This window comes from Trachemys scripta, chromosome 3, assembly GCF_013100865.1.
Source record: "Trachemys scripta elegans isolate TJP31775 chromosome 3, CAS_Tse_1.0, whole genome shotgun sequence".
Classification (NCBI taxonomy): Eukaryota; Metazoa; Chordata; order Testudines; family Emydidae; genus Trachemys; species Trachemys scripta.
The window spans coordinates 80149299-80175486 of NC_048300.1; the positions used below are offsets into that span (position 1 = coordinate 80149299).

The 26188-nt window shown below is 40.7% G+C and overlaps 1 protein-coding gene across 2 annotated transcripts in view; it reads right to left on the reverse strand.

Moving 5' to 3' along the window:
* Window positions 1-18507: 18507 nt before the first annotated feature.
* SMOC2 (SPARC related modular calcium binding 2) overlaps window positions 18508-26188 on the reverse strand; it is a 177446-nt gene continuing 169765 nt past the window's right edge. The window contains exons 13-14 of one of the 2 annotated variants that reach the window (XM_034765188.1): window positions 25158-25198; window positions 18508-20197 (exon numbers count right to left, since the gene is read on the reverse strand). In XM_034765188.1, the coding sequence (XP_034621079.1) occupies window positions 20174-20197; window positions 25158-25198 (65 nt within the window). In that variant the 3' untranslated portion in view covers window positions 18508-20173. The remainder of the gene's footprint in view (window positions 20198-25157; window positions 25199-26188) is intronic. The other variant, XM_034765189.1, reaches the window with a different exon arrangement.

Consider the following 26188-nt stretch of genomic DNA (forward strand, 5'->3'; position numbering starts at 1 on the left):
CAATCATCTTTGTCTGAGGAGGTCTGGTTGTGGCTTATTTCTGAGGCTCATCCATGCCATGAGTCCTGGGCAAGAGAAGTTTGTCCAAGAACAGTGTTAGTTGCTCTCGCTTCTTCCCTCCCTGAAGGTTGAACATACTGCTCCTCTAAAGCTAAAGCCTTGTAGGTTATTGTTAAGATTCCTAAGCCTCCCTTCCATAAGGCAATGAAACATTTTTTTTTATTGGGGGAGGAGAGTTATGTATGTATCCAGTCTACCTACAGGAAAGCTCCATAAGCTGCAGCCCTTACTTATGCAAAAAGCTCCTATTTAAGTGATAGTGACTTACAGATATAAATACTTTCCTTTGCACTGGAATCCCCCTTGTGCCAGAGGGATACTAGGTGCACAAGCACTTCTCTGTAGCCAGAGGGTCTGGTTGTAGCCTTCATAGTTTTGCCAACTCCCATGATTTTTATCACAACTCTAGTAATGTTGGGATTTTTTTGTAACCTGTCTCATGAAAATATGATGAAAGGTGCCAACTCACAAATTTTCCATTATTCAAAATGGTTGCCATCTCCTATTGCTGTCAGTGGGGCTCAAGCCGGTAAGATGGCTATGGTCCATCTGCGTGTGGGTGTGAGACTGCACTTCATGACATTGGCTGCCATCTCCTGCTGTTTTCAATGAGACTGAAGGCACATCCACAGGCAAAAAGGCTGCCACTCCATGATCCGGGTGGCTAGGCAGGACTGTGAGGAGCAGCATACACACTGAATGTTGATGGGGTGTGTGAGGGGGAGCAGGGGGCAGATTTGGGGAATGCAGGGGAATTTGGGGGCAGGAGGGAGGCTGAGGAGGGCACAGTGGATAGGGGTGGGAGATGAAGGGGATGGGATGGCAGGTCTTCCAGCCAGAGGCATTGGTGGGGAAGGGGAAATCTCATCCTAGCAGCCAAGGTAAGGCCGTATTGCCAATTCTCAGGAACTGGTCATGAGTCAGGGGATTTTGGCGCCATGACGCAAGAAGCGTCTCTGTTCCTGTGATTTTTCAGGGTTGGCAGCATTCTGTGCAAGAGCCTTGGGGCTGAGGACACAGACCTGCCTTGCCACTGAGCCCTGCCTTCATGTACAGCCCTAGAGCAGAGAGAGGGTCCTAGGGCTCCAGGATGCAGTGGAGGGGGAGTTGGGGGACAAGCCGCTGCTGCAGCAACACTCCCTGGCCTCTTGCTACTTTGGGTCTTTTCCTCTGCCTGGGAACCAAGCAGAGGAGAAGCCGTGGGGGACAACAAGGCAGGGGAGGAGAAGAGTTGGGGTGGTGCTGTTTCTGGGTCCAGGGAAGAGGAGAAATCCTGGGGGTGGAGGCCAAGGATTGGGGGTCAAGACAGTAATAGGAAATGGATGGCAGTTTCCATACCTTAGGGTTCAGGATAGGGTACGTAGAGTCTCCATATGAGCAGCCAAGGAGAAGTGTGCGTTTTTGTGTGCATTAAAGGTTGGCTTTTTTCCACCTGAAATCATCACACACACGTGGTTTGAGGTTTTCAAAATCATGATTTGTGGGGGTCTGACAGGTGATTTTTGATCTCTTGAGGTTGGAAATCCTGTCTTCATGAATGAATTGGGTAAAGGTGAATGGGCCACCATTCAAATGTAAAGAAAAATAAAAACAAAAGACCAACTCAACATCAGATAAATTGGTATGTAACTGAGATCAGTACCTTCTGCTGAGTGGAAGGCCATGGATCATTTCAAATGAATAAAACCCTTATGTTGCATTTCTGGGCTGCACCCTTGATTCAGCATCTTTAATTAAAACAATACCATTGTAGCTTGTTTGTTTCATTTAATTTAGCTAGGCAGCTTCTCTTCAGTTACTGACATAACAGATGGCATTTCATAAGCTGTTCAGGGAAAATTTCCATTTTACTGTAATGGTAAAAAAAAAAAAGCTACTTTCAAACTCTTGGATTTTTATTATTGTTCAATGTTTATTGCATTTTCAGTTATGGAGGGGAAGCAAATATGCTCAAGTATCACAAGAAACTGCAACAATAGATTAGCACCTAGACGAAGTATGTGCAGGTGAACACAACGGAAGTGTTCAAAATATTTTTAATAAAAAGCTGTTTGCCAGTCTAGCCACGACATTTAACAAATACCATGTACAGCCAAAACATGCTCACCTTAGCCATATGAAGTACCTTCCTGACTGCATTGCATGAACAAGGCAAGTAGGAGTTGGGGTCAGATCCTGCTCCCACTGAAATCAGTGGTCAGTCATTGACTTTAATGAGAACAGGATCAGGCCCTTTATCCCACAAGGTGAAACTCCATGATGTGCAGGGGGAAAGCACAAGACCCAATTAGCAGTCCCTCTTAATTCTTCAAAATAGGATTTAAATGGTATATATGCCTTATATTGCTTCTCTGAACATGGGTCAATTTCATCCATAGGGTTCAGAGCCTTGGATGGTGTAAATCAGCATAGGTCCATTGACACCAGTTGAGGAGCCGGCTTCATAAAAATTAGGAAAGCCGGGTGTCCAGTTATCCGGAACTGAAGCTTATCACAATGGTCTAACGGTAGCGCTTGCGTCATGTTAAAATCACCCACCAGTGAGATCTTCCCCACTTTCCAGGGCAAAGCCCCTCCTGAGTGTTTGAAAAAGAGTTTCACAAAGCACTTCAATGGAACATTGGAATGTAGAGATGAGTTTGAAAGTCTGATGAAGGGGTTAAACAAAATTGGGAAGGAATTTGTCACAAATCTAAATTTATAGGTGTAGGCACGGAGGTGGTATGTGATGCAGGGGGGAAGGGAAGGATAGATTTTTTTTTTTTTTTTTTTAAAGCAAAATCATAAGGTACTATATGCTCTACTGTCTTGGGGAAAAAAATGACAAGCACTTTATAAGCTCCCCACCATTCAAACACCAGCAGTGGGGTTTTCTCTTTAAAGATGTCTTCCAGAATTTTCAAAAAATCATTAGCTATCTTTAAAGAATCCGCTGCAGTTATAGCATAAGCTAAATGTAAAAGAGCCTGCGCAGTTTCACTAAAGATAAACTTTGAGCAACTGCTGTTATCATTTGAACACCCCACTAAAAATTGTATGTTAAACAGTACAGTGTCCTAGCCAACTTTTGCTTCATAGTCCTCTTTGGGAAATGACACTTAATAGCAATAACTAAAACAATAATCTAAACCACAACAGAATTAGGGTTTGCATGTATTTTATCTATGAAGTTCATATGTGAGAATAAGAGCCTGTGATTGATGGTTCATGTTATGGTCATTAAGACTAAGAAAAAAGCCATATGCTTCAGCTGGAAGGAGATCTCAGAAGTCAGTATTACTAACTTTGTTATTAGCACTATCTGACTATTTGAGTAATATTATATTGCTACAAAATCAATCAATGAGTTAAGTCTTAGGCCAACATTTTCAAAATTGTGTGCCTAAAATTAGGCCTATAATAAAGGTCTGAATTTAGGGATGCTGAGTAGAGCTGTGCAAATAACCAATTTTTCCACTTGGTGGCCAAGCCAAAAAATTGAAATGAAGTTTGGTTTGGGGTAATCAGAAACGAAACCTTGTCACTTTTTCTGGTGAGGGAAAAAAGAGTTGGGGGTATGTGTAAAAATGTTTTTAAATAAAATATATGTTTTTAATAAAATTGAGTTAAATTCTGAAACAAAACAGCTTTCCAAAGTGAAACATCAGTGTTTCATTTCAGAAGTTCTGAAATAAATTGTTTTGACATTTCCATAGTGTTCTTATTTGATTGAAATTATTCACTGAAATTGACCCCAATTAATAAATTGTGTCAGTGGACTTGAATCTGCATTTTTTTTAGCCTAAAATTATCCACATGAAAAAATTCCCCAGCTCCAGTACTGTGTTGTGCCATTAAAGTCAATAGGCAGTGCATATGGTTTAGCCTCTGAATATTGGACCATTTATTGAGGTGCTTAACTTCAGGCACCCAAGTCTGAAAACTTTAGCCTTTGTTCCTTCATGTGATGATTTTTCTTTCTTTTTTTATTTCCCCTTAGTCCTTTCCCTCCCAGTACTGATCTGAATTCTGTTTTTTATCATAATTATATCAGTAATATCATGTAAGTTGTTTCACCTCACTGTCAAATGTCAGGAACATTCTGCATTCAAATGTGGGGAATGGCTAAAACAAAGGAGTATTACATGTTGGACCAGATCCTCATCTGGTGTACGCTGGTGTAGCTCCATTGAGTACAGCTATAGGGCCTGACTAACTTTGAAACCATTGGTCTTCCATGTTGACTCAAGCCCTGATTCAGCAAAGCACTTAAGTAAATGTCTAAAGACCAGATTTTTAAAGCTATTTAGGCATTGCTGCCATCACCATCACAGCGCCTTCCTGATTTAGGGATTAAATCTCACTTTCAAAAGGGATTTAGGTATTTAGGAGTCTAATCTCATCAATTGTCTAAATCCCTTTTGAAAATGAGATGTAGGCTCCTAAATCAGTTAGGAGTTGCGATGCTGAACACAGAAATGCCTGAATAGCTTTAAAAATCTGGGCCTAAGTACTGTGTTGAATTGAGGCCATAGATAGCTACCAGCTAGGCACAGGGGCATCTTCTCTGATGATGAAGAGTATGTGTTACTGTGTTAAACATAAAATACTAAAATACTAAAGGGAAAGCAGCATTTTTCTGCTGCATAGCAAAGTTTCAAAGCTGTGTTAAATCAGTGTTCAGTTGTAAACTTTTGAAAGAACAACCATAACATTTTGTTCAGAGTTACGAACGTTTCAGAATTACGAACAACCTCCGTTCCCAAGGTGTTCGTAACTCTGAAGTGCTACTATAACACATGAAGATAAGCAACTGAATATTGACAAAATGTACAAGTGCTTATGTAAAATTCTAGAAGTTTAAATACTAAGATGGGTGAACAAGAGTGTCTGGCATTAAATGAGGCTATTGATATAATAAGCATCATGGAAACTTGGTGCAATTAGGATAATCAATAGGATGTGGTAATACTAGGGTATACAGGAATGATAGAGTAGGTTGCGCTGGTGGGGGAGTGGCATTGTATGAGAAAGAAAGCATACAGTCAAAGAAAGTAAAAATCTTAAATGACTCAAACGGTACCATAGAATCTCTATGGATAGAAATGTCTAGGGCTGTCAATTAATCACAGTTAACTCAAGCAATTAGCTCAGAACAAATTACGGTGACTAAAAAAAATTAATCGTGATTAATCACAAATTTAATTGCACTGTTAAACAATAACAGAATATAAAGTGGAATTTATTATAAATATTTTTGGATGTTTTCTACATTTTCAAATATATTAATTTCAATTACAACACAGAATGCAAAGTGTATAGCGCTCACTTTGTTTTATTACAAATATTTGCACTGTAAAAAAGAAACAAGAAATAGTATTTTTCAATTCACCTCATACAAGTACTGTAGTGCAGTCTCTTTATTGTGAAAGTGCAACATACAAATGTAGATTTATTTATTTTTTTGTTACTCCTTCACATAACACAAGAACTAGAGGGCACCTGATTAAATTTATAGGCAGGGGGTTTAAAACAAACAAAAGGAAGTATTTCTTCACACAATGCACAGTCAACCTGTGGAATTCATTGCTGTGTGAATGCCAAAAGTATAACTGGGTTCAAAATAAAATTAGATAAGTTCATGGAGGATAGGTCCATCAATGGCTATTAGCCAAGATGGTCAGGGGTGCAACCTCATGCTCTGTTTCATTAAACCTCTGGCTGTCAGACGCTGGGACTGGCCAACAGGATATCAATCATTTGAAATTGCTCCGTTCTGTTCATTTCCTCTGAAGCATCAGGCACTGGCCACTGTCAGAAGACAGGATACTGGGCTAGATGGACCATTGGTCTGACCCATTATGGCCATTCTTATATTCCTCTTCTTTGTACCTTTGGACTCCTGCTTTTTAGCTTGATAGTGAATGCTATTTATTAGATCATGGTAATGATAGAATCACACAATAAGAGAATCTTAGAGATGTAGAGCTGGAAGGGACTAAGAGAGGTCATCTAGCCCATCCCGCATATACTGAGGCCAGGACCAAGTAAACCTAGACCATCCCTGACCGATGCTTGTCTAACCTGTTCTTAAAAACCTCCATTAAGAGAGAGGATGTGCTGACTTTTAATTTTGTTTCACTTTAATTAAAGATCGGAGAAATTTTGGATCTGAAATCTAAACTGAGCTCCTAATCTCTATCATGGATTGAACTAAATCCCTGCATACAAATATTTCTCCACCCTCTTTCCCACTGCTCAAAACAAAAAACGAAAAAAAGAAAACCACTTTGGCAATATTCACATCCAATGGTAGATCTCAACACTAGAGATGGGCTTCTTTTGCCATTTAACATTACAGGTAAAGGTGCAGTTGAAGCTATTTGCATTAATCCACCTTCCTCCCTCATCTCCTGTGCAAAAGCCATCTTGTATATCTAAAATCTTATTTTAGAATTAATAGATTTTTAAGGCAGAAGGGACCATTATGATCATCTAGTCTGACCTCCTGCATCCCACAGGCCACAGAATTAAATCCAGTAATTCCTGCATCAAACCCATATCTCTGTCTGAGTTAGTGCATAAGAGGGGGAAAAACAATCTTGATGTAAAGAGTGAAACCCTGGCCACATTAAAGAAAATATCAAAGCTCCACCACATACCTATTCCCAAAATTGTACCGGTTCCGGATAAGTTTGCTAAGCTGTTGATTGAGACGAGTTTCAAGTAGTAAAGTTGAGTGTTGCAGAGGTACTTCATGACATTGTCTGCGTATCTTTGTATTAGGCATCCCAAGTTATGCTGGCTGATGGTGCAGGCACTATACAGACCTTTGAGTAATGCATTATTTAGACAAGAGGTCGCTTCAGACTAAGTGTATGGGCTGTAATCTTGGCAGTAACCAACATCTGTTGCTATAATAAAGCAAGAAAGCAAACTGGCTTGGCTGTATGAGGAACAGCTGATTCAGTGTTTTGTAAGTGAGGAGAAAATAGACCTGAAGTATGTTAGCATACCTTCAAATAAAGTTCACAGCACATTAGAAGTACATAAATACTTTGAAATGAGTACAAAGTACAAAATAAAAATTAACAAATGGAAATGAGTGGCAATATAGCCACTGGTAGGATTAAGCATTGTGGTTATTATTTGTGTTACGGTAGCATGTGGGGGGTTTATTGTACTAGGAACTGCACAAAGAGAGTCATAGGCAGTTTCTGCTCCAAAGAGCATACAATCAAAGGAGACATGACAATGGATGAGAAAAAGAGAGAATATGCAAGCACCAGGAAGTTCTGCTTAAAAACTGACACAGCCCATGTGGAAAAATAAGATCTGGGGCCTGATTCTAGGTGGTACGGAGGCCCATTTACACTGTTCTGGTGGCATAATAGTATCTTCAGGTAGGAGTAAATTCCATTCACAGTGTAAAGACGCTTTAGTATAACCAAGGCAAATATTACAGCCTGAATTACAAATCTGCTGTGATGTGAAGGATGGTTTTATACAGAATCACTGGGTTAAAAAGCAAGTCTTACACCAGGAAAAATGTCTGTCAATCTCTTAGCTAGGATTTCCCTCCTGCAATTGTTTTCTGTCCACAGCTTGTCCTCTACTTTTCATTTACAATACCAGTGTACTGCAGCTTGCCATCTGTATGGCCACAGATAACTCACTGCTATGGATCTTGCATTAGTCACTATTAGAATGGATGAGCAAAGGATAACTAACTTTCCTGCGACATGAGTTTCACTAGCAGGTCAGACCTCTCACTGGCAAGCCCTCAATCTCAAAACTTCTATCTACGACTTCTATGTGAAGCCTGGTTTTGAAGTAAATAACTAAATTAAAATTGAAATCCCTTTTAAGTTGATGTACACTAATCATTTCTCTTCACAATTACTGCCCACGGGTTTCTGGAACACACACACACACACATGCACATCACAGCTTTCTGGTATGAACAGTGGGCTTGCCAGAATCCTGCTTTTATAGTCTGTGCTGCCAACCGTGCTCCTTACTGGATACAGGGCTTCAGAAGTCATGGTCAATAAAGGCATAATTCACTCTCTGTGTGGTGAGCCCACACATGTAGTGCCTATATCTTCTATGGGCTCTCTGCATGAGGTGAATTTTACCCAGTATAAGCAAACATATATTGAGTTGTTTAATTCTTAAATTTTGGATCTTGAACTTGTTCCTGATTCATCCTTCACAGAATCAACCAACCTGCTGGCTTTTCACAATACATGGATCCACATTTATTTCCTTCTGATGATAATCCAGACCATTACGTCAGTACCGATGTCTGGATTACATATCTGAAATTTGATCCTCTCCCTGCTCACAGAAAAAAACTTGTCATTGAAGTGGCTATTGTCTTGCCCTTCAAATCTCTACCTCCGACTTCTTATTTCTCATTCTCCCAAGAAATCAGCTAATAAGCATAACTATATGTACACCTGTATCTGGGGCCAGCTATGCACTGGTCTGGGCTGTAGGTGTAAATCACAGAAGCCTGGTGGCAGCCAACCACTTGTCTCTACTCTGTTCACAACTTTGAAGTACAGAGTAAGGCCCCTCTATTTGCTCATGCCTCTACCTGACCCAGTCTGGAAGTGAAAAGTTGTTTTATGGGATTGGTACAGATATTCTGTAGGGCAGGGAAATTATTCTGGGGACTGTTCTGATGCTGCCACAATGTTGTTACTTTCAATTCTAAATGTGTTTTTTATTGAGGGAAGTGCACCCAGGATATTAGGGAATGGGACATTTTTATAGATATTTATATCTACATGTCTTCCTTTGACTATTAACTAAGTCTTAAGATAAATGTAACTTATTAGTATCATGGATTCACAGGATCTATGCTATGCCCCAGCTTTTAAACGGTCTCTTGGAGGAACCCTGTCAGTGTGCCAGACCTCTAAGGGGCTTACTCTTCCTTCAGGGTAGGCCATGTGGTCTCATCACCTCCAGAACTGAGCCTCTGGGCTCCAGCACCTCTGGCTTCACACCATGAGCTCTGCCTAGTGAGCCCAGCAAAGTGAGTCCAATGCACCTCTGCAAAGATTTGCAGTGACACCAAGCAGCATGTTCAAAACTGCATAGGGATTATTTCTCAGTTGGAACACAGCATTGGCAGTCCTGTAGATTAGCACAGATAAATAAGTGTTAAGACGTAGTCCATCTGGCCAAGCCAGAGCAATCCACCAACTGAGCTGTAAAGGACTCCATTTCAGGTTTTGTCTCTCTCTGTCCCTTTGTCAGTCCCAGGTGAGAACAAGCAGTCTCTTCCAGAAGCCAACCCTTTATCCCCTGCCAGTCACTTCTCAGTCCTTTGCTCTTAAGCTGGCCTCTGCTCAGCTCCTCTGATGAGAGGGAGTTGAGGTATCCTTCCTCTTTATTACTGATTTCTGGGTGTGAACATTCTGGTCACTGGGGCTTCCCATTGTCTCTTTCAGATTCTGTATTGATCTGGGTCACTTTCAGCAGGTTCCAGCCAGTTTCTGAACGACCCATTCATTCCAGCCCAGACTGCCGGGGGGGTGGGGGACACACCTCTCCATACTCCTGCGCTGCCTCAAGAGTGGACTTGATGCTTTCTCTATCACTGAATAGCAATGCAAAGTAAAGAGGGAAACTGAGGTGCGCATAGGATTCATAACAATGTTGCAGGAAATTCCCACTTTGTCACAATTACTATGTAAGAACTGCTTTAAAATTGGGGTTTACCCTCATGAACATTATAGCCAGGAATAGCACTGGGCAAAGTATGGCTCTGACACTGAAACTTCCACCTTGACCTACAACACCATTTGTATTCCACCACTTGTACTCCAAGCAAAGGCTGTAAGTTATGGCAAATTACCTCATGGTTTTGTGACATTATGAACAAACTGGGATTAGGATGAAATCAGTAAACTCATTTGCCTTTCCAGACAGGCGCTGTCGTGGTGAAAAGCTAATTTGTGATGTTCCGGAGTACATCTTAACCACATATTAACCTGCTAGGGCCAAATTTTGCCCATGGAGGTGCATGCAGGGTACTATTAAAGTCAATAGAACTTCACAGGATATGGATTTTCTGAACACTTGCAAGGCAGAATATGACTGTTAGCCTTCCTAGAACAAAGGGAATTCCTTTGGTTTTCCTCTGCCTCTAATGAAAAGAAAGTGATTGTTAGAAACATAATTGAAACTCACTATAATGCACACATGAAACATAAAATGTTAAAGTACGCTCCACAAAGCATTGCCAAAAGTATACAGGAAGGAACAACCCTGCATCTTCAAAGGGATGGATGAGATGACTTAATAGGTTTCTTCCATCTCTGCTTTCTATTATCCAAAGGAGGAATGGCAGCATTATTCATTAGGCAGCAACTGGTACAAGTTCAAGTATTTCATAGTGCCACAGCCTCTATTTGGACCCCAGTGGAAAACTGAGGCGGAGGGATAGGAGTGGGTAGAGCGTAGGGAAAGTTGTGCTAATGGATGCCATCAACCAATGCTGTATATGTATCTCCCTTGTGACAATATCTACATTTTCCACTGGAGAACCAATTAAAACAAGACATATGGAAATATTTCTGGAATTAAGCAGACATCATTACTGTTTTATTTCTAGCACTCATGCAATATAGGCTGATTTCTTAAACAAATAACATCCACAATTATGGTAGGATTAAGAAGGAAAATATGATAATACACTTCTTATGCTTGGGTATCACATTTCTGTTGCTAGTTAAAGGCAAAGTTGCATTATAAAACAATTTCTGTTGTCTTTCAGTAGTCACCTTCTGCAACATTTATTTAATTCTGTTGTAGGAGAAATGTGGAATGCATGAACTTGAACTGCGTGTGTTTTCAAATCTCTTAAAAAAAAAAAAAAAAAAAAAATACTCTGAAAGCTTCTGATGTATAAAAAGAGCCAGGGTGGTGTCTGGGTGAGAAATGTAGGGAGGGGGCACTGGTTCAGTTAGGCTGGCTGAGGGTCAGTGGCATTTGAGCCAGCTATTCCCAAAGATCTGCTTAGGTGGTGGGGATTGCATGACCTGATCTTTACATAGTTCATGGTGCATCTGGCACCAGGGCCGGCTCCAGGCACCAGCTTGCCAAGCAGGTGCTTGGGGCGGCCACTCTGGAGAGGGGCGGCACGTCCAGCTATTCGGCGGCAATTCAGCGGACGGTCCCTTACTCCTGCTGAGAGCGAAGGACCTCCCGCCGAATTGCTGCCAGAGATCACGATTGCGGCTTTTTTTTTTTTTTTGCGCCGCTTGGCGCGGCAAAAACCCTGGAGCCGGCCCTGTCTGGCACCCCCTCACTCAGGGGCAGATGCATAGCCCTGGAAAGGCATACATGCAACAGATCTCAGCAAGAAAAGTGTGTGTGTAAGAGGCTGAGAAGGATGAAGGCCTATTTGATTTAAGTTGTGATGGACACTTCTATTTTTTTTATTACCGCTTTCTGGCCTTGACTACTGCAACTTTGCTCCCTTCAAGCATATTGAGAATGCTGCTGCTAAAATCATCTTGGCTTACGGTTCTAATCACATCACCTCTTTATGTCCCCTGCACTTCTGCATAAAAAACAAGTGTCCTGCTTTAAGACCCTTCGTTACTTAACTGCCCCTCCCCCCCCCACCTAGCTGATTGAGTAACCTATTGTGACATTGACCCCAGCATCTTCTTTCTGTCAGTATTCCCGGCCTTTACTGGCCACCAGTCAGCTTTTTCCTTAACCAACCCATCCTTTCAGTGCTTAATTTGTAATGAAAGGGATGTCGGGGCTCAAACAAGCCCTGGCACAAATTAACGAATGCATGCGGGAAACTCCCTGATAACTCAAACAGTCAACATCTTACCCTCCTTCAGATCCCTCCTAAGGACTCACCTCTGCCAGGATGCTTACAAAACCCTGCTGGCTGACCAGCTGAAGAGGTGACAAGGTGTGCTGCCTTCTTTTTATTTCTTTCTTACCTCTAGCCCCAAGTAAAATTAACAAACCCAGCCCCACAATACATGTAATTAACAAAGCTGTCCCAATTTACCATACTCATCCACTTATGGGTGGTATCCACATCCCTTAATCTCTTTTGATTGGAAGCCCCACAATGCAGGGATTGTCTCTGATCTGTGCACACACAGTGTCCAGCACAATGGGGCCTCAATCCAAGCTGGGGCTTTGGGGCACTGCCAGGATATAAATATTGAATAGGAAAAGCTTCTGGGTTCTAACGGGTCCTGTAGATGTTTTCAGCAAGATTTTCAGTGAAACTAACGAGATAAAGTGTCATATGCAGTAGAGTTGTAGCCAGGTTGGTCCCAGGATATTAGACACACAAGGTGGGTGAGGAAATATCTTGTATTGCACCAACTTCTATTGGAGAGAGAGAGAGAGACTGTATAAGCTTGAAAGTTTGTGTGTATCACCAACAGAAGTTGGTCCAGTAAAAGATATCACCTCACCCACCTTGTATCTGAGAGAGTGTTTTTTCCCCACAGTGTATCAGAATGCAATTAAAATCTCTCTTCACATGAAATGTAAGGTTGTAAGCCAACTTGGCTGAATTGAGATTTCTAGAAAGGATAGCCTCAACTGATGACCTTTAGTGGTCTCTCCCTCTTACCTCATCCTCCTTTAAGGAGTGTGTGTATCTCTCTTTCTCTGCACATTCCCAGGCCTGCCTTTCTCCTTCCGGCCCTCTCCCAGTTATTTCTGACACACTGGCATCTACACAACTCAGTGTGCTATTTTCATGAGACCTGCCTGTGTTGCTTGCTATAGATCACACACACCTTCCATAGCACTATTGAAAATCTTTAGTGGGAAGCATTTCCTAGTATTAGCTATTTTCATGATTATTTGCATTGTGCCAGCAGTGAAAGACACTATTACAACGTCCGTCTGGTGCAATCCAACTATCACAGCATTCAGTACCTTCCAGGGAGCTCCAGTTGGTGCCTCTGATGCTTTCAAAGTTTCCCTGAACACATTTTGTGCACACGCTCTGAACCCATAATCCCTGGATTAAGATTTTGGAAAGTCTTTTAATCATTAGTTTTCAGGCACCCCAAGAGTAAACATAAAGGCAACCACAAACGCCAATGCTCTGTTGTAATCTGTTGCCATCAATGTGTTGATTAAAGAAAATATTAAACTGTAGGGTATCAGCCAAGCCTTGAGAGGATCTATTGGTACAATGAATGAAATCAAAAAATTTAATTACATTTTGCTTAAAGCTTTACTGCATAAAAAATACAAAAGGAAAATCATCTTTGTTGTGGTTAGGATTTCCTCATCCTGTCCAAATCTGCTCCTAATTTAGAAATATATGTTGGTTTCTGCATTCAGATTTTCATTAAATATTGCTTAGACTTCCTGGATCCAGACTTCCTGGATCCAGGGATGGCCTCAGGACTGCCCATGAGTACAAAGGTCTCTTCAGACTAAGAGCCACAGCCAAATGTAACACATGGGGCCAACTCTGTCCCTGGTGTATTGACAGTGAAGTCAGTTTGGACCCTTTAGGATAGATCAGGAAGTAGATGTGGGGCTACTGAACACGTTTCTGGACTGAGGAGATGTAAACTCTTGGGATTCAACCCATTCATATGTGTGTCACTCTCTTTTCCTCTCTTCCTGCTCTTCCCTCTCTGCTTCTCTCAGTCTCTATCACTTTCTGTACTTGTCTTGGAGCTCTCTTTCTTGTTCTTTCCATGGCCACTTTTTATTCCCGGCCTTACTCTCCCCTTTACTTTCCCTTTGTTTTTCTCTCTCCTCCATTTTCTGCTTTCTGGACCTCTATTTCCCCTGTGATTTGCCTTCTGATCCCCTTTCTTTCTCACCCATTGTCTTTCTAACTCCCTTGGTCTCCATTTTCCTCTTCCACTTGGCTGTGTGTTCTTTTCCCTCTCTGGGTTCCACCCTCTTTCTGTCTCTCTGCCTGACTTTTTCTCCTCTTCTCTAAACCTTTCTCCCACCTTTCCCTCGGTTTCTGTCGCTCTCATTCTTTGTCATTCACTTTACCCGTTGCTCTCTGATTCACCATTTAACCACTCCCACTCGCACCAATTCCAAAAACAATAAGCTCTTTAAAAAGCAGCAGCTCCATGGTTAAGCTGGGTGGTGCCTGAGGCTAGGGACTGAGCTCCCTCTCCCTGCTTTCAATGCTAGCTCTGTAACACTAGAAAATATGCAATATAGACAGAAGGGAACATGGCTCCCAGCTGTGGGATATGAAAAGACCAGTGTTCTGTGCTGATAGTATTCAAGCAGAGGGTACTGTGAAGACAGGGGATAGCTGTTAGGCTAGTTCAGTGATTGACACGAGCAGAGTGCATTTGTTGATAGAGCGGCAGAACATACATGGTACCTCTCAAACACCCATCATCTGAGACTTGTATTTACTTCCAATCCATTCAAGCATGCAGTTCTGTCACCTCTACTGAAAATCTTGTGGATCATGCATATGAAGTCATGAAACTCAGAGTTTAGACTTTGTCACTTATGCTACAAAACAGTGGTTCTCAAGGTTTTTTCCATGCCATAAGTGCCCATATTACAATAAAATATGGGGACACCACTCCCACCTAGCCACAAAAAAAGGAAGGGTGGTTGCAAACCCCTCCCTGCCCCTCCATTGGAGCTATTTGTGATTCCTCTGGGTCACAAGCTCCCATGATGAGAACCCATGCTATGGAGTAATCTCCTGTTTACAGATCCCTGCGCTGTTTTCCCTGTGTCCCTTATTGTTGGGTCCCACATCTGGGCCTCAGTGTAAAGCCCTGGGTACAGAAACACTGCCTGTGGATCAGCTTTGAGTTAACAGGTATAGAACTGTTCCTTTGTGCCATGGTCAGACAAGGGTTTGTCAAACAGTGGTCAATAGCCTGGGGAAAGTCTGACTGGAGAGGGGAAAGTTGGCATAGGGCCTCGGGTGTTAGCCTGGACTTTGGAAGACAGGGTTTAATTCCCTACTCCACCACAGAATTCTGTGTGACCTGGGGCAAGTCACTTAGTCTCTCTGTGACTCAGTTCCCCATCTGTAAAAGGAAGGTAATAGCACTTTCCTATCTCTTGTCAGGGCTGGTATGAGGAAAAATACATTGAAGATAGTGAAGTGCTCACATATGAGAGTAATAGGGGCCATATACGTATCTGGGGTAGCTAGCTAGACAGGCATAATCATGGGTGTACTTTTAATGATGGACTGGACCTCAGGCTAGTGAGTTAAACCCTTTATTTATAAAATAGTTTAAGAGATACCCATATATTTTTACATACTATATACTAGAAATTTTACACTTTAATGAAGTTGCAGCCTTTTCCTTGAAATAGATTAATCTTATTTAATGTGTTGAGTTGTAGGAAAGTTGTTCTTTCAGAGTATCCATGGCAAGAGGGAGTGGACATTACATAAGAGTGAAGAGTCATTCAACACACAAAAATCAGTAAGAAAAGTTATGTGCAGCACTAATATCAAGAAAAAAAGATGCTCTCTGGTGAAAACAAACCTACACTTGACTATTTTTCTGGGAAGCACTGCATCGTTCATATGCTCACAATGGATTCATCTGTCAATGTACACTCTTTACATGTGCCATGTAGTATTACAGCAGTGACACTAGCCATAGGACAGGACCTGTGACAAGATGTGGAGGAAGGAACTTGAGAGGAGGTCATTGTACAAATATATTTATTTCTGCTATAGCTAAAAATTGAAGATTTTTTTTCCTGCTCTGTAGTTTGAGGTAGAGAAATATGTTCCTTTGTTTGCTGAATGCTTCCCACATAAACTCTTATTTAAGAAAAAATACCATCAAATAGTGGAGGTTTTTAAACAAAGGACATATTTTCACTTGGATTGAAACCATTCAAAAGGGCAAAGTATACAATATGTATCACTAATTTACTGTAATCAGTCTAATGCTTCAGACATCAATAAACTTAATTATTTTCCATTTAATGTCAAAGTAATTACTCCAAAATGACATCAATTTGCCATCTTAGAGAAAACAAAAGTAATAAACCTTTCACTTCCCACATTAAAAAGCCTGACACCAGTTCTTAATATAAAATCTAGTTATATAATACCCTAGTATAAATATTTAAGATGGACATCTAAATTCTTCGTCAACAAAGATTTCTTAACCTCCACTAATCCACCTCTTATTACCTACCGTTAAAGGAACCCATTTACTAAATAGCTTCTTTTTAATCTGTCAGACCCTGGACAATTTCATATGTCTCTCACAATGTTTTCCACTAAATGACCTTTAATATTATTTTGATTCTTCTGCAACTGTCTAGGAATCTCCACCCTCTCCCTTTGCTATTCTCGTTCACTTAGGATATGTCTACATTCCATCTGGGAGCATGCTTCTCAGTGTGAGTAAACAGATGTGCTAGCTCTGCTCAACCTACCATGCTAAAAATAGCAGTGTGACCATGGCAGTGTGGGCAGTGAATCGGGCTAGTGACCCAAGTATAAGCCCAAACAATCACCTGGTCCCATTGCTATTTTTAACACTGTAATTCTATCTGAGCTATCTCATGTCTGTCTACCCATATTTGGAAACATGTTCCCAGCTGCAGTGTCGACATATCCTTGGTGTGAAACTCTGGCTCCACTGAAGTTTAATGCAAGTTTTGCTGTTCAGTTCAGTGGGGGCAGGATTTCATTCTTAATTTTGAATCTTGTCCTAAAACATCTCTTCCTTCTGCTCCCTACTGTTGTGCATTGATATTTCTCCTCTTGCCTGGTAGCCCAGTTTTGCACTTGCTGTAGGGGTTACCATTCTGAGCAAACATCTAGTCACCAATCCTGCAAAAGGATCCATGCAGGCAGGTTCTTAGTGTCAACTACACGTTGACTTGGAGGTGTAAATTCCAACTGGAGGAGACATACCCGTCCTAGCTTTGACCAAGCTAGTGCTCTAAAAATAGAAGTGTAGCCACTGCCACCTAAGTACTGGGAGGGGCTAGCCTCCCCAGGACACACCTGGCATCTTGGACAGATATGTACTCAGTTGCTATGGTGCGAATGGTGGGAGGGACTAGCCTCCTGAGCACATGCCTGGCATCTTGCATGGGTATGTACTTGGGTGACTAGCTCTGGGGCAGCTGAATACGTACCCGACCAACAAGCTCGGCATGTACTTGGGAAGCTAGTCCCTTGCCCCGGAGAGCTACTCTTCTATTTTTAGAGCACAAACTTGATCAGAGGTTGCGCAGGTATGGCTCCTCAAACTGGAAATTACACCTCCAGCTCAAAGTGTAGACATACTGTTAGACCTACATGGAGTCCCAAAGAAGTCATTGGTACTCTGCGTGGGCCTAAGGATCTATCAACATAGCTCCCTATGTAGGATTAGGAACATGTCTGGTTACAAAGAGAGGGGCCCAAGCTATGTCTGCATTTCTCCAGTTTGTGGATGTACAAGTTAAGGGTCTAAGCTTGTCTCCAAATAGCTATATGGGCCAGCACTGAATTTTCCTGATGATCAGGTATGTTATCCTGGGTTTTGCTTTGTGCTCAGCTCTAAATCCAATTTTAAGAACTATGTATTATAATATTATAATAGCTCAGTTGCAGGGCATTAAAACCAAACCATGGTTGTGGCAGGGGAATATTTATATGACTATAATCCCTAAGATTTTTGAAATAACTTCTGAGGTTTTAGTCATGGAATTTCATGAGAGTCATGTTGTTAGATCTCATACTGTTCTTTGGATATTTTGGATAATGGTCATAACATTAAAAGCACCTAAGACTATTCTTCAAACAAGCTGACTCGAATGGCCAGTGAAAAATTCTTACCCATTTTTGAAAAAAGTGTCATGGAAATTTCCATGGAAGATTGTTCCATTGCATACACACAACATCTCTTCTGAAGAGCATAGTGATTTAGAGTCAGATTCCTACTTACAAATGCTATTGTTAATCACATTGGGCCCAGTCTTGCTGAGCTTTCTTGAGAGGTGTTGAATACTTAACACCTTCCAGAATTGAGCCTATTATTTTTACTTATACACCACCTCCGCTGTGCATTTTACAGACAAGCTGAGGATCTAACCCAAAGTTTCTATCTTGAAGAATTTACAATGTAGAAAAGACATGAATTCATATAGGGCGAGATGACAGTCTGCAAGGAACCCAGGAACAAAAGGTGGTTGAAATGGTAAAATGTCCAGTGATTGATTGCAGCCACACCAAACATCATTGTGTGTGTTCTATATTTATGTTAATTTATTAAATGTTCCTATTAAACTGCCTCATGAGGTGTGTGGAAACCAGAGAGATGGGGGCTGTCTAAGAACCTTGATTGGTAGGTACAGAGTGTGGGTCATTGCTGGAAAAGAAGTGGGTTTGGAGGAAAGATTGGAAATGATTTACTTCATTAGCCTCTGTTGTCTCTTAGAGGCTATTCATGTCATAGAAGAAAAACAACCAGAACAGGTTTGATAGCATACTAAGCTTTAATCTAAAAAAAGATTAAATTCAAAGTTTAGCATTATAAAAGGATATCAAATTTTGAATAAAAAATGCTTTTACAAAGAAAACACACATTTGCCCCCTCCCCAAAAAACCCCCAAACACCTTAGCACGTTCTTTTTTTAACAATTTCAATGTATGCACGGTCTCGTAGCAATATTTCAGCATATATTCACATGTGGAATTTAAATGAAACATTTGTTTCCGTAACACAGATTTTTCATATGTGAGTTTGAGCCAGGTCATCCTTCTGACTAGCTAATCTACATATTGCTCCCAAGGCAAGTCCCACACAACTTATTTTAACAACATGGAATAAAACTGCTGCTCATTGCAATGTGCCCACCCCTCCATATTATGGTTTTTAGATGCCAGCAGTCCATTTATCACTGCATTGATCAATTCAATTACTTATAATTCATTTTCAAGGTCTAAACCTTTTTTCAAGTTCCATTCTAGTTCACATCTGCAAGTTCCTGTTCCCTTGAGGCACTCCAAAAGAAAGAAAGAAAAGAGAACGAGAGGGGAAAACATGACAGAAAAGGTATGAAAACTTGTAGGAACTTCTCCCAGAGAGCAAGGAGAATGCCCAAGGCAGGGGTTTTTCTGGCTACACCTCCTTACGGCAACTATTCATAATTTGTTCTGTGATAGCTTTACCGTCTCATGGACCCTGCGGCACCATCAGGAGCGGATGGGGGCTCAGCCAGGTGTAGGGAAAACAAAAGACAGACAAGTCTGTTTAGCCTTCTTTGTCTCTTCATAATTAGATTTACAATACTGAACAACTGTGACCCTTTGCTGCCTTATGCTAACTGCAGGAACATGCTCTAGGGCTTGACAGAGGCTAACTTGAGTGATATTGCTTTTCAGTTAGTTGCATGACTAATTCAGGCAAAAGGGCATATCCCCTCCCCATACACACACCCTCACATGCACCCAAAAACAAACAAACAAAAACCTTAGTCAAATTTATAATGGAAGGCACCTCAAATGGATAAAATACATTTTTCTACAAGAGCCCTAACCATAGAATAGCTGTTGGAATCCTTTAGTGGTTGCATTCTCATTGCATTATCTTTGGAAAGCAAAATAATAAAAACAAAATGTCACCAGCGGGGAAACATCCATTCACTTAGAGGCTGCAAAAATGAGTCAACAGCAATTTTCACACTTCCCTTGGACTTGGAAACATAAAATCTCCAACACTGCTTGGACAAAATTGTAAATACAGTAGATCTTAAGCAGTTTTTCAGCATAACTATGTTTAAATGACTGTATTGGTAAGGAAAAACAAGGCATACTATTGAAACCAAGATACCTAGAGTCAGGTTTCTATATTAATGTTTGCAAGAAAGCTGCTTAAAAAAATGTTTAAATGCAAACTTTTACATCTCCAACACGTACAGATTTCATACGACAAAAGAAGGCACATACATTGTATGTGATAATTTTTCAAACTAGCTATTACATTTTCACAGATTAAAAAAACAGTCTGTTTAAATATCTCATTTCTACAAGTGAATTTACATTTTAAAGTACAAAGTGCAAATACTATGGTTGTTGTTTTTTATTGCCTTTTGGTGAGGAAATCTCCCACATGTCAAAGAGATCTGGCTTGAATATGTAAGCTGTTCATCCTTGCTTCTTAGAGCTTTGCTGAAAAGATATTTTTAAAAGGTTATATGATTAGTGATGCCTGCAAGTAACTTAATACACATACCAACACTTATTATTTATATTCCAGTGCTGTCCATAGTCCCCAGTCAAGTTAATGGCCCCATTGGGCTGGATGTTGTACAAACACATAAAAAAAAACCTTGCCCCCCAAAGAATTAATCTATTTTGCTGTCCATGTAGATTGACAAAAGCAACATCTTTACAACCTTCTACCTATGGCATCCTTGGGTTCTTCAATACACAAAGCTCTAGATCAGTGGTTCCCAAACTTTAACAACCTGTGATCCCCTTTCACTAAAATGTCAAGTCCCGCAAACCTCCTCCTAAAAATGAATATTTCCAGGGATTTTCTCCTTTATTTGAGTATAAATTATAAAAGCAGTGATCTTGGAAATATAAAATTTGTTTTTATGACATGCTTATTACACACTATTTATTATTAATTATTTATCATTACAGTATTTGTATTACATTATGAAAACGGCAACACTCTTCCAAGATCTCACTTTCGTAGCTTGTATCACTTTGAATAAGCCTGTTATAAGACAAGGATCTTATGTTTCATCAAGGAGTGAAACAGCATGAAGGTATTTAAGAAGCCAACTCAGAGTTCCTGCTACACAAGCATTCAGGTCTTGAGCAGTCCAGGCAAACGACACGTTACAACAAAGCTTACATTTGTTCTTCATAATACTTTTAAAAACAACACTAGCTGCCTATTTAATTTTAATAACAGCAAAAAATATCCACCTCCCTTTTCCATTTCTTATAAGGAGTCTTGATGTTTAAATCTCCTCAGTGTGGTAGATGTGCTTGCTTTGATCTGCTTAGCTCTTGTAAGTCTAGGGGCTCTGGGCTGCTGACCCCATGCTGCCCGGGGTCCTTAGGGACACCTCTGGCCGCCATTAGGGAATTTTTTTTCTAGAACCCCCTGTAACATTTCGCGAACCCCCAGGGGTTCACGAACCCCAGTTTGGGAACCATTGCTCTAGATAACAGCTATCATGGTGGGATAACCTGGGTCCTTATATGGATACTGTATGTTTAAGGGGGTTCTGGTTTTCTCACAAAGAGTTCTTCAGGACTCCTTTCTGAGCAAGTGCAGCACGAGTTGGGAATGAGAGAGCTGTTGGGTTTCTTTCTTAGGAGCTTGTCTTGGTTGTTTGCTTGTATTTGTTTGTATCTATGATATTGAGCTGCCTTTTCTACAGCTATGGTGTTAAGTTTCTTCTCTAAGCTTTACTGATCAGTGAACTTCACACTGTAAGAAGACGTGCTTTCTGAGATAGTGTGAGCCTAGCTCATTAAGAGTTTAGTAAATCAGGACTACAAACTGGAAATTAATCTTCCCATCTATGCAAGTTGCAGAACCCTGTAATATGCTTTCTATGGCATGTGCCGTGTAGGAAAGAGACCACTGGCAGATGCCGTATGTATCAGTTGTAGTTTCACTGCACGTTCCTCTAGGCTGCATGTGTCCTTTCTAAGAAAATGTGGCCTTATAATTTTTATATTTTCTCAATATGGCTCTAACTGATATAGACTCATAGAAATGTAGAGCTGGAAGGGACCTAAGAGGTCATCTAGTCCAATCCTTTGTGATGGGGCAGGACCAAGTATATCTAAACCATCTTTGACGGGTGTTTGTAGAATATCCAGTGCTTAATTACCTTTACAGTTGGAAAGTTTTTTCCTAATATCTAACCTAAATCTCCCTTGCTGCAGATTAAGCCCATTACTACTTCTCTTATTCTCAGTGGATGGACATGGAGAACAATTGAGCATGGTCCTCATTATAACAGTCCTTAACATATTTGAAGATTGTTATTAGGTCCGCACTCAGTCTTCTTTTCCCAAGACTAAACATATCTAGGTTTTTTTTAGCCTTTCCTCATAGGTTGGGTTTTCTAAACCTTCAATAAGAACATAAACATAAGAACGGCCATACCGGGTCAGACCAAAAGTCCATCTAGCCCAGTATCCTGTCTACTGACAGTGGCCAATGCCAGATGCCCCATAGGGAGTGGACCTAACAGGCAATGATCAAGTGATCTCTCTCCTGCCATCCATCTTCGTCCTCTGACAAACAGAGGCTAGGGACACCATTCCTTACCCATCCTGGCTAATAGCCATTAATGGACTTAACCACCATGAATTTATCCAGTTCTCTTTTAAACGCTGTTATAGTCCTAGCCTTCACAACCTCCTTCGGTAAGGAGTTCCACAAGTTGACTGTGCACTGCGTGAAGAAGAACTTCCTTGTATTTGTTTTAAACCTGCTGCCTATTAATTTAATTTGGTGACCCCTAGTTCTTTTATTATGGGAATAAGTAAATAACTTTTCCGTATCCACTTTCTCCACATCACTCATGATTTTATATACCTCCATCATATCCCCCCTTAGTCTCCTCTTTTCCAACCTGAGGAGTCCTAGCCTCTTTAATCTCTCCTCATATGGGACCCATTCCAAACCCCTAATCATTTTAGTTGCCCTTTACCTTTTCTAGTGCCAGTATATCTTTTTTGAGGGTTTTTTTTTTTTTTAATCAGGGTTGGAAGGGCCCTTAGGAGGTCATCTAGTCCAACTCCCTGCTCAAAGTAGGATCAAACCCCAGACAGATTTTTGCACCAGGTCCCTAAATGGCCCCCTCAAGGATTGAACTCATAACCTTGGGTTTAACAGGCCAATGCTCAAACCACTGAGCTATCCCTCCCCCCTTTTTTAAAATAATTTTTATTGCTCTGTTCTGGACTCTCTCTAGTTTATCCATATAATTTTTTGTTCAAAATTGGACCCAATACTCCAAAGAGGCCTCATCAGTGCCAAGTAGAACAGGTCAGTTACCACATCTCTTACATATGACATCCCTGTTAATACACCCCAGAATATTTGCCGTGTGTGGGGGGGGGAGACGGGGGGACGGGTGTGACGTGTAGCAGGAAGCTGAGTAAAGCAAGTGACGTGGCTACTAACCTAATTCTTTGAACTCTATTATTTTATTTCAGATTGAAAAGTCACACATGAGACTATATCAACTTTGGTGTATGTGCCTGTATCTACATATTCACACAATCTGTGTTACTGAATATGGGGTAATGCTTTGTTCACTCTTCCAATTAAAAAAAGAATTACTAAGGAAAATGATGTGGTCCTTCCCATGATGATTCTTGTTCAATTGCCTATCTTCAAAGTGGCTGATTTGACCATTCTGTTTTAGGCAGGTGGTTTCTTCTGAGTGGCTCCTAACAGATTACTTAATTTCCAATGGCTTCCTTTCAAGTGCAAGCTTTTGTGATGAAAGCCACCTTTTGCATATGAGGGGCATTTGTAGCTTTGCATTGTTATAGTGTGTGACTGCCAACAGATGGCTTCCACAGCCAACCTTTTAAGATTCAAGGCTATCATTTCTCTCCAATAGCTTTTAAATTAATGGATTCTGAGTCAGCAAAAATATGTAAAGATTTTTTTTTTAAAAATAGAAACAGTAGGGCTCTTTCATTATAGATGCTACATGTTAGAATCAGATTACAGGAAAAGGGAAGAGGGGGGCACATTATGCTTTGAGCGTTACACACATGTGCCAATATTTGCTATTATGTAATTAAAATAACCCTTTGAACGTTTTTTGAGTTCCGCCATAGTCATTGTTTTCAGGCTGCCCTGTTTAAAGTGTAAGTGATTTGTGGGCAGGATTTGAAAAGTTAAGACTATGAACATTTGTTTAAACTAAGGGAAATTTATTATATCTCTGTAGCTGTGAGAACGTTTTACATTCCATCAAAGGCGTGTGTAGGAGAGCTCTGGTAAAACCCACAACAAATGCAGAGCTTGCCTTAGGAAGCGTGCATCTAACATTAAACAAATCAGGAGATAAAATAAATAAATAAATTGTCTAGTAGCAATCAAAGAGCTTTGCCTTAGCTTTGGGAAATGCTATAGCAATTTCACCCTATATTTGTTGGTTTTTTGACAAATTTAGCTCTCCAATAGATAGGATGTGGTGTTTAATTAACCATAATTATGATCATTCTGTCTGGTTTAATGCTGCTGCTTAATCCCCTGGATTGTTACTTTAAATAATGTATTTTCATTAGTCATTTAAAAGCCAATTCATCACCTGCTTCTGTCTCGTGTACATTAAAAATGGTTACATGGCAACTGTCTTATGGTATGCCTGATATAAAAAGTGACAAAGAGTCCTGTGGCACCTTATAGACTAACAGAAGTATTGGAGCATAAGCTTTCGTGGGTGAATATAAAAGTAACTGGCAGCTCTATCCATGATGCCCTCCAAAAGTGAATTGTTAATTTAAAATTATGTATAAATATAAATCCATGTCAAAATAGCAACCTTCCCAGTGCATCCTATCTGTTCAATGTCTGTCTTGTTTTGACTGTAATGTCTCCTGGGTAGGGAGTCTATAACTGTGTCCTGTACAGCACCAAGCACACTGACTCTAATAAATAACAATAGAAATCTAGGCCCCATTAATACCCTGACCGGTCTTGTCTTCTCTAGGAAAAAAGAGTTTTCTTGGCATTTGTCATAATCCTACTGAAGATAAGGCAAACTGTAGTTCTAATGTGTCAGCTAGTCAAGGTAAACCCTAGATTGCCAACTAAGGTTTACCTCAGTCAGCAAATGTGTTAAAACTATAACTGCTGGGGCTACTCTAGGTGGGTTAAAAACACATCTTTGCACTAATGAAGACAAGCCCTACATGGGGGTTAAGAGATGCACAGGCTTTGTGTAGGCCCCCTGCACAAGTGAGAATTTCAGCCGGTCTGAATAAACAGGCTGTTTGCTGAACAGTTCCATGGGGAATCCTTCCACCCAGGTCACAGTGTCCGATGACCCTGGTTAGTATGTGTAGCCTTAAGGCTGAAACGATAATAGCTGAAAAATACAGTATGGAAAGGGCTCTGTCCAGTACTTACCTGCCTGTTGGAGGAAGTGCTTTCAGGATTATTTTTGGGGGCTGGTAGAAGAGAGGGGAAAAAAGTCATGAGAATAGCTTGCATGTTGTTTCTGTGCAATACTAGTACATTTTTCTTATTGTTAGTGGATAAACGACGTTCCCCTATTACAGAAATAACACCCTAATGTGCTTTCCACTTAAAACCACTACAGTAATATTGTAATCAGCAGTGTGTTGCACGTTACTGCAGAATATTGCAGTGGTTGCTCTATAAGGGCTGGAGAATGCAGCTGAAGTGGAATGGAGATTTTTCTGTGCCGTCTGCCTACAGTGTACAGCAATGTCAATTTGATCAAAGAAAAGTCACCACAGTGTAAAATACTGTATCCATGATGCTTGCTGCCTTTGAAGCATCTAGACCAAATCTGCATTTCTTGTCCACTCCAATGGCACAATTGGAATACAAGAACAGGGCCCACTGGCGAAACCAAAATGCAGTGGAATGTCTTATCTAAACTGGCAGCACTATGAAAATACCCAGTAACACAGACAAAGGGGGTGGAGGGCAGCATCTCCTCAGAGACTCTAGAAAACCTGTGTAGAATCATTGGTTTTAACTGATAGGAACTGCTGGAAATGGGCCATGGTTCCGGGTGTTTATAAGCAATGAGCAATCATTAATGAAATGCTCTGCATCACAAACTTTCCATGAGGTTAGATGGTTGCTTTGCCTACAAGACAGACTTGATCACTAATTTTCTATTAAGATGGACTTTGACAGAGGGGCAATGTGGTGACAGCAGCAGGGGACACCTGATTACTAATCCCATTGTTACATCGACTCCATGCGACCTTGGACAAGTCATCTAGTGTTTTTTAAACAACAGCATATGTGGTGACTTTTTCTCTTGTCTGTGATACTATGTTTAGTAATAAGGTTACATTTAGTTCCAGATATATGGAGATTAGATTAATGAACTTCCATTAGGCTAGTTCAATAAGGTTACATGAAAATGTTTTCCCTTTGGTTTGCCTAGTATATTTTCACTT